We start from the raw sequence: 9,593 nt of genomic DNA, 5'->3' as shown, positions 1-9,593 counted from the left end.
GACAGCTGGCTGGCACAGGTCTTCTTTAGTAGTAGTAGTAGTATGCTGTTGGTTCCATTACTGTAAAATTCTCCGAGATTTAATTCAAAACTGCCAGAGGACTACTGTCAGGATATAATGAAAGTTTCAGAAAGTATGACAGAAAGTTATTTTTATATTATTATTTATGTTATTTTATAAAACTGCAGCTTTAATGCATCAATAATGACAATCTACTGTGTATATATGTGTGACAACAAAATTTGTGCTAATAAATTGCACACTTTTCCTAAATTTTCTTCAAAGATTGAGGACTTGAATAGTGATTGGCTGAACCCAATGTAACACTGATTCGATATTTGATAACTTCTGGCAGAACTGACTTGTCTTTGCTTCCCCTGTTTCAATCCACAGATGTTGTCTGGGACAATACCGAACAGAGTGCCTGACATTACTGAAAGCAGGGTCAAGTCTGCCCTTTCCCCACTGGCAGAGGTATGACTGCATTTCAATTCATCAATGATGTGCAAATTATTATGACTGAATGAAAAACCATTGCTAACATACAGACAAAGGTGCTTTACAGACCTTCTCCTTTGTAGTTAAAACAGCAACAACAAAAACACTAAGGGCCTGTACCACTGAGTGAGATCAGTGTGTTATCCAGCTATCTTTGGGCTTAACTCAGGTTTCTCTGTATCATGAAGCTGGCTCACTTTTAAGGGGGGACACTACAGGTAACTTATGATATAACCATGATACTTCCCCAGTTAATTACTTACATTAAGTATTTTTTTGTATTACCAGTATTATCTAATTAAAAATGTGCTAATTTGCACATTTTTCCAGAACAGAAATCTGAACATCGAGTAGAGCCAGGTTCAAAATTGTTTCATTGTGTTGGCATATTAGAGTTAAAGGTTTTTGCTGAGGGAATTTGGATATCTCTTTTTATCACTGCATAAATCATCGATACAGCCATAAAAAAAATCTATTTTCACTCTTATTCCATCACTGCAGCTCAGAATAACACAAGGCCACTTTGTTGTCTTTTGTCAGAAAAATAATTCACACAATGTAACATTTCAGTCAGAAGGACCTTATCTGGGATTAACAGCTTTTCTTCTTCTCCTCTATCCTCTCTTCTCTGCTTTGGCAGCAGAAACATTATTGCATTACTTACTTACTTCGACTTTTGCATAGTCATATTTATTTCTTCATCAGACAGAAAGAAACAATAGAAACAATACTTACTCTATACTCAACACAAATATAATAATTCCCACACATAGCCTTGCTTTTAATAATTCAGACAGTTATTCTAGTGTTACAACTTCTTATTTTGCTCTAGATGTGTGATCATATTGCTTCACCTTTAATATAATCACATTTTGTTGCTGTAACCACATTTTCCAGTGGGTGTCACTGTTTCATGTCATATATATATATATATATTAGTACTGTTCTGTTAGGATGTCCCTAATTAACAACTCTACCTCTTTTACATGAATGTGCTTTAAGGTACTGATTTTGGGGTCAGTGAAGCCTAAAGAGATTAAACTAAACTTGCTTTGTGGTGCAGGTTTAATCTTACCCACAATAACAATAAACATGGTGCAATATGATGTAGAAAGTAAATATTGCTGAATGATAATAGCATCTGCAGAAACCTGAGCACATGATGTCATAAAAAACACAACAGGTATCAAAAAATGTTACTGTATGTTCACAGTCATCTCTCTCTGCGGCACCTGAAGGAAAACCATGCAGACAGTCTGCTCTCTTTCAGCTTGCTGAGGTAAGGCAGTTAACACTTTGCACATAGTTCATCTTAAGTAACACATTGCACAGGGCTCCCATGCGTCCTGGAAAATCTGGAAATTTAGAGACTAGTTCTCCAGTCATGGGAACATCTGGAAATTGATTAAAATTACCAAATATCCTGGAAATATTTACTATGTTGTCCTGGAAATGTTTGTATTTTAGCCCCTCACTCAGATTACTTACTTAAACTTAGGTGCTTATATAGTTTGAAACATGACTCGTTTGGATAAACTGTATGACACTTTAGTTCAGGTTACCAGATGAAAAGTGGAACTTTATTTTTAAATAATAAAGCTATGTTCAAGAATGAAAACATGTTTTTCACCTGATCAGGCTGTAACATCAGTTATCTTTCATGCTGGAGATTGAAAGATTGTAGGAATGTGACAAAGCTGGACAAAGTTATTTTGTTTATGAACTAAAACTAGAGAACAGTCTATGTTAGCCAAAAGAAAACACATGGGCCGCACGATATGGCTTTTAAATAATAACTTTATATTTTTAGGCTCTTCTGCAATATACAACATATAACTCGATATTTAGCACACATTGTGCAGTAAAATAGGGACCATTTTACAGCATAATGAGTACTTTTACCATAATAAGGTTTAGAATGCTGAACTTTTACATGTAGTGGAGTTTTTTTGCAGTGGGGTTGGTTTTACTTACGCTTCAGTAATAGGCCTGAATGCTTCCACCTCCGGTAAGCATGCCCAGCACCAAATGTACCTGTGTGTTGCCAGCCCAGACTTCCCCACACACTCTTTTTTTAGTGTGTGTGTGTGTGTAGGTGTGTGTGTCTGTGTGTGTATTGTGAAAGTGAGTCTTTCCCAGTGGGTGATGAGTAGTTCCGTTACTAAAGTCAGCAATGAAGTGTATAGATAAGTTCAGGTTGCAGTATAATAGTTACTGAAAGGGTGTGTGTTGTTTTTGCTGCCACAGACAATAAATAAAAAAATCCCTGTTGATGTAATATTATTAGTGTCTTCTTGTAGTTTCTACAGTAGTTATCAGACTGTGAAAAGCTAGTTGATAAGCAGCTACAAGCCAGGTAAAGACAATTAAAAGTCCAACTCTGCTGTGAAGAGTACAAGACACTGTAGTAATCACATAAACACACAGCCTTTTAGTAACTGTTACACTGCCACCTGAACTTATCTACACACTGAAAACTTGAATATGACAATATATAATATAAAGTTCATTTAGTCAAAGCAAGATTATTAGAAAATTGTAGACATTTCTGATCAGTTTAGAAAAAACTATAGAAATTCAATGTAGAGATGTATTGTTGAACATAGTGTTGATTGTTGTTATTTTATATTCATTACTTTAACATTGAACTTTTTTGTTGTATTTGTTAAGATGTGCTTAGCGTCTGAAGCTGGAAAGATGGACACAGTCGTATCTCAGCCTGAGGACAGCTCCTCTTCAGCCTCTCTCCAGCAAGCTGCAGTCAAGGAGGAGCTCAAGGAGGAGAAAGCAGGCACTGACAACTGTCCTCCTTCCTCTCACACATCAGCCCTCCTACCTTTGCTTTCCTCTGTCACTTCTACCTCCACTGATGCCATTCCACCGCAACTCAGCAGCCAAAATGCACGTGTCAAAAACAAGAGCAAGAAAAAAGAGGTGGCCAAGGTAAATGATAACGATGAGATCCCCTGTTCAGCAAAGAAGATCGTCAAGAAGTGTAACCATGCAGAGTCAAATGTGGACAGCATTTTCAGCACCATTGAGGCAGTGGCCAAAGGGGCCTGGAAGGACACAGAGGAGAAGCCCAAGAAAAAGATGCAGAGCAGTCCTACTGGTGGAAACTGTGGCGTGTCCAAAAAGAAGAGTAAGCCCAAAGTCAAGACCTTCGTCAAAGAAAAAGAGGAGGAGATGGAGGACGACAGCGGGCAGTGTGGGCAGTACACTTCCTCTGAGGTGGAGATGAAGGAGGAGATGGCTGACGTCAGTCCCAAGGCAGAATCAGAAGAAGCAAGTATAGGAAACACAGACCTCCAGGGCAGCATTGCAGAACCTCATTACTCCCCGGGCAGCGCTTCACCTGCTAAGCTCCGAGAGGAGGACAAGGGGAAGGAGAGGTCAAGCGATGGGACCTTTGAGTCCAACACAGAGAGCCGCTCTGGCTCCAGGAAATCAGAGCGGAGCTGTAAAGGCGCCTTGTATAAAACCCTTGTTTCTGAGGGAATGCTGACTTCACTGAGAGCCAATATTGACCGAGGTATCCACTTTGATTCAAGTGCAAACTGATGAATGTGTAATCCTGTCTGTGTGTGTGGTGAATGATCTTTTTCCATTGGTCTGCAGGTAAAAGAGGAGCTTTACGTGCTTCTGATCATGATGCAAACTGGAGTGACGACAGCTGGACAGTTTCGCAGATGGGACCTAATAACCCCAAGAAGCTGAAAAAGTCCAAGTCCAAAGATGAATCTTCACAGGGGTCAGTCTGTATACCTTGTATTTAACATACTAAAATCTGATATCTGACAGTATATATTGTTTGTAAATCTACTTCAATCTGTTACTTATTCTACACGAGTCAATAATCACATTTCATGGATTTAAAGATACACTGCTGTTCACATTTAGTTTGTTACCATAAACCCTTTGGACAGAAATGATTTCTTAAAGAATTTATAGGAAAATTCCAGCATGTTTCAGTGATTGTGGCTGTTCTAACTATCGGCCATTGTAATTGTACTCACCACTTTTGTAGAGATTTGAGAAATGTGTACAAGGTCTCAGGCCTTCATCAGCTCGTTAGGCCTAAGACATGCCAACAATTGTGCTTAAGAAATGTCAGCTAGTGCCAGTTCCAACCCTTCACAAGGGGGGGTTGCCCAAACTTTAGCACATGCCATCACAATATTTAATTTTTTGTTCAATATATGACATATAAAACATAACTATGAATTCATGTTTGATAGAAATATTGTGTTTTATGTACTGTATCCTAGAAAAGCGGTGTTTACATCTTTTCAATTAAATAATCACCTAAATATGCTATGTTATTTGTTGCATACAACTGTAATGTAACGTATGTGATTTTGTATCAGCCTTTGCATAGCATGTAGTGCACACATATTTTCAACGACATTGTCACCCTTCAGAAAGTAAAGTAAACGCATAACAAGTTATTTACACAGGCAGCTGTGAATCTGAATGCCTAATTGACAGTAAATATATGAATTAATAATAATATTAAGTATCTTAACAAGCCTGCTGGTGATGAAAGGTTTTCCTGCAGGATATTCTTGTACACAGAAACAGATCCTTTATTTTACCAGTGGTTAAACTTTCATCCAGAACTATAAAGACAGCTCTTAGCATATCTTGGCAAACTAGAAAGTAAGCTGTCAATGGGCAGGTCATTTAACGCTACGCAGTCCGGGCTGGAATAACAAGATAGTGTTGTGTACAAAAAAATGATTTTATTTTCAGTGCGCACACTGAGTGGAAAGCTAGCGCACCGTAAGGAGATATTCACTGAGTTTGAAAAAAAAAGTGTGTAATGGATTTGAATTGCATGACCTAGAATTGCTTACCCCACCTTTTAAACAGTCAACTGAGTAACATTTGGAATTGAAATGGAAACTATGCCACCCAGTAGTAATTGTGTGGAGTGGGCGTCTCACTTTAGTAAAGTGAGGAGAAAGGTAGTTCTGGCGCTCTCACCGTATACCCTGCAGGACTAGGGCCAGACCTACTTAACAGCTCTCTGTAGGGAAATGTACTGTATAACTTATCAGACTGCCTTTTTTTATAGTTATGTTAGGCTATCGATTATATACTCCACTATGTAAACTGTGAACTTCACTTGTCAGCCTAGGGAAACTGGAGGAGGAGTTTGAAAGGAAGTTTAACAGCCTGCCACAGTATAGCCCAATGACATTTGACAAGAAGGGGACAGCTGTCACAAAGAAGAAGAAGAGCGATAGCTCAACTGTCCAAGAGGAAGTCTGTAAAGCTGGAAAAGGTAAGAACAAAATGAAAGATTTCTCCACTAATTAAACAGTGACTGCTCTTGCATCTGTAAGTGTGTCTTGGAGTGACTACCCCTGTACCTACTCAAAATGTTCTCAGTCAGTGTTCATTACTGTCCTTTTTTGACACATTATCCCCTCGTATTTACCTGCGCTGGAGGAAAGATGTTGCTGCGCTCAGGAATTCATAGCCTAAATGAACTTTATGAGCAGGACTAATTTAACTTTTTCAACCTTGTGGAAATATTATGTTATCACATCACAGATGACAAAGAAAGACATTAATGCCAGAGAAAGTAAAGTGGTCGCTCCCTTTTGCAAAGTGTCTCTTGTTTGTACTTACAGGTACAAGTTAAGTAGGCCGTTGTTCTATGTGGCCCAGGACGCATTACAGTATACACTACAAAAGATAAGTGTTCAAATGCATCCTAGACCACCTCAGCAACTGGTTTGAGGGATCGGATCAGAATGCGTGTCGGTGGTCGTTCATATTTGTATTTAGAACTGTTATCAAACAGCAGATCACCCAAGATGCATTCTAATACCAGGTATAAACGGGCTCTTTAATATCCCCTCATCTCATCCATGGCCCACTCTGCACCTGTTTGTAGAGTCATGTTTTCCTCACTTGTGGTGTTCAGGACCAGCTCTCTCTTTGTTAAAACAACATAACATAGCATTTCCATGCTCTTTTTTTCTTTTTTTTTTTTTGCTATATCAGGTTCATCTCCATCTCAGAAAAAGACTTCATTCCACAAGATTGTTAGGAAGCACAAACACAAAAAGGAGAAACCAGGTGCAGTGGACAAAGGTGAACTAGAATGTTGATGTTTGTGCATTATAAAGCAGAGATGTGAACATTTTCACAGCTATTTAACAGATTCCTCTAACAGTTACCTAGTGCTGGGCGGTATATAGAAACTTTACGAAATATTTGTATCACTATATGATTCTGGTGGTTTCATAGTATATCTAAAATGTTTTTGTTTGTTTTTTGTTTTTTTTGCATGACTGGGCCTTTATAAAACGGTCTGTTTATAGTGGCTTATTTACTGTCAGGAGTACATGGAATATAAAAACATTTAACAGCATCATGTATGTATCATTGACACATATAAAGATGGATGGCATGATAGCTCTTCAAACGTAAAGTCAAAACGTCTTGATCGCCCCCTGGTGGCTGACTGCAGTATAGGTCATAAAGCCTGTTGTTTCTATGTTAACAGATGGGCTAAAAAATCTAATTACATGTCAAATAGATTTTTCCCTAAGATGGTTTCTGGCATTTAAGGTAGTTCTTATCATGCTGGTGTATGTTCATTTTTCTGATCAGTTTGGTTTTAATTAGTTATTTGAAGCTATAAAAAGGGGGTTTCACGTCATGGTTGACAAGAGCCAACTCTGGCTCTGAGGGGCAAAAATTGGTTCATCTGGTATATCGCCTAGCACTACAGTCACCTATTACCACATAATCTGTACACTTTGAATATCTAGTTATTGCTGAATTACCCAAAAGAAATGTATTTACTATATACTGTAATTTATGTACGAGACTCACATGTTTCAACTTGCACTATTTTTAGAATCAAGAAACAGATATATTCATAATCATCTGGTTAAATCACAATCATATTAAAGAAATTAATAAAGCCTGTGTCTATGTGCGAAGGTCCCATAATTCAAATCTACTCTGAACCGTCTCTCCACAGCAGTGGTACAGAGTGATTCTAGCACGCTGGATTCAGCTTCAAAAGCCAAATCATGTGCCCCTGTTGCCATAATGTGCCCAGATGTACAGGGCACCACTAGTATGGAGATGCTAGTTGGTAGCCAGAAGAGGAAGGCAAGGAAGACCAAGATCACACACTTGGTGCGCACAGCTGATGGCAGCGTGTCTCCAGTCGAGGGTGAGTAATTAATGAATGATGGATTGATGGACTGATTAGGAAGAAAATCTGTCTGTATCCGTTTCTCATTTAGCCAGAATTCACCACTGTGCTTTAAATGCAACATTTAACACACAACTCAGTAATTTGGCTCATTGAATTTATATTATCAGTTGGTAAATACATTCACTTAATTATTATTTTTTCACTACTCAAACAGCTCACTGAGCTGCATTTTAAGAAAATTCATGCATTAAGGAAACTGAAACTGAGAGCTCACTAGTTAGAGACAAACAGGAAGTACTTCAGACCAATCATACCGAGTAAAATTCAAAAAGTTCAGTTGACAACACAAAAAAAAGATTTAAGTTAAAAATCTATCAACATACAGATTAATGAAACCCATGTCAGTATTTTGGATATTGTACTTATGACATGCATTTTGCTTGTCATTTCTTTGTTTACCACTTTTTGTCACTTAATGGACACTAATTAGAGATGTAAAAAACTTTTATTTTTATTTTTATGTATTATCTTTTTGTTAAAACAATTTTTATATTTCATTTATTCTCTCTATTTTCAGTTATTTACTTACTTGATTACCAAATTATTAGTTCTAAGTTCTCCTTTCTGGTATCTGTTATAGAAAACGAAGCAACTGAGTTGTATCTTGCAGATTTTTCAAAATGCTTCAATAAGAATGGAAAAAAAAGTATGGGTAAAAAGAAAACTAAAAACTATGTAGCAAAACAGACACCCATGTCTTGTCTCTTCAAATGTTTTTTTTTTTAGTGAAAGTATGAACATTTCAAGTTCCTGTTTCCTAGATCTGAAAAAGAAATACAAATGAAATGCTCTGCTTACATCATTTTTAGTGGCTTTACTGTGAATTGTACATTTCTTTTCTTTCTTTACAGAGGACAAAACTAGGGACCCGACCCAGGAACAGGATAAGAAGCCATTACCCCAACAGAATTTATGCAATGACAAAGGGTGCTACAGTAATCCCAGAGCAGAAGAGGCAGAGAGGAGCACCGTATCGCAAGAGCTACCTGCTTTCTTCAGCTTGGCAGCCCTCGCTGAGGTAGCAGCCATGGAAAATGTTCACAGGTAGACAGCCTGGCTTCTATACAACACTGCTGAGTAGATTATAACATATGCTATGGTATATATGTCCATTCACAACAATGCCCATAGATGATGTTATAGACAACACTCGACTTATAGTTTGCAAACGTTTTGCTGATAAGCACAGGCTTTAGCTTATTTGGTGGATTGTTAAGACCTGTTAAAGTGTGTTAATCTTTTACTAAAACTGGAGCATTTTAATATTAATATATATATTAAGATTCTCCTCTAATATTACATTTTACTGAAAAACATTCTGCCTCACTAAAAAAAGTGAAATTCTAAATGAATACTCTGCACCTCAGTTCTGACAAAGGAGAGCAGGGACAGATTCCCCATTTGCTTTAATATCAAGAAGCCACTGATGGTTTGAAGTGTGAACACACTCTTTATGTTGTGTTTCAGAGGCCAGAGAGGCTTGGCTGAGAGTCAGAAGAAAGAGCTTACCCAGACTCCGGTCCTCATCTCCTGCGCTGATCAGTGAAACTCTGTTGCTGTTCTGAGAAGCCACAACATGGACATTGGCAGTGGAGCTTTATTTCCTCAGCGGTAACCCCAGGCTAAAGGGACACTTGATCAGGAAGCTTTGGACAGACTCCACCTTCCCCTTGTGGTGAATTTGCTTGAGCTCGGGTTCATGGTGGAGGAAAGAGAGCCTCTCCTCCTCCTTGCTCCTTACTATCTCAGTGTTTTCCCCCGAAGCCTTCCTTTGGTTTGAGGGAGGATGCCTTTCTGAACTCCTCTCCACTCCCCCCTTAGATGCTCTGTTAGGGCCTGTGGACGAACC

The 9,593-nt window shown here is 38.3% G+C and overlaps 1 protein-coding gene across 5 annotated transcripts in view; it reads left to right on the top strand.

Annotated features, from left to right (window-relative positions):
- LOC118332093 (HMG box transcription factor BBX) overlaps positions 1–9,587 on the top strand; it is a 23,536-nt gene extending 13,949 nt beyond the window's left edge. For 3 of the 5 annotated variants that reach the window (XM_035667238.1, XM_035667241.1, XM_035667237.1), the window contains exons 8-16: positions 394–474; positions 1,712–1,777; positions 3,169–4,030; positions 4,117–4,249; positions 5,634–5,785; positions 6,514–6,603; positions 7,502–7,699; positions 8,596–8,788; positions 9,212–9,587. In XM_035667238.1, the coding sequence (XP_035523131.1) occupies positions 394–474; positions 1,712–1,777; positions 3,169–4,030; positions 4,117–4,249; positions 5,634–5,785; positions 6,514–6,603; positions 7,502–7,699; positions 8,596–8,788; positions 9,212–9,290 (1,854 nt within the window). In that variant the 3' untranslated portion in view covers positions 9,291–9,587. The remainder of the gene's footprint in view (positions 1–393; positions 475–1,711; positions 1,778–3,168; positions 4,031–4,116; positions 4,250–5,633; positions 5,786–6,513; positions 6,604–7,501; positions 7,700–8,595; positions 8,789–9,211) is intronic. The other 2 variants (XM_035667239.1, XM_035667242.1) reach the window with 2 other exon arrangements.
- Positions 9,588–9,593: the final 6 nt, after the last annotated feature.

Source organism: Morone saxatilis, unplaced genomic scaffold, assembly GCF_004916995.1.
Source record: "Morone saxatilis isolate NCDOM2014 unplaced genomic scaffold, NCSU_SB_2.0 Contig20, whole genome shotgun sequence".
Lineage (NCBI taxonomy): Eukaryota > Metazoa > Chordata > Actinopteri > Moronidae > Morone > Morone saxatilis.
This window is presented reverse-complemented; position numbering and strand designations above follow the sequence as displayed.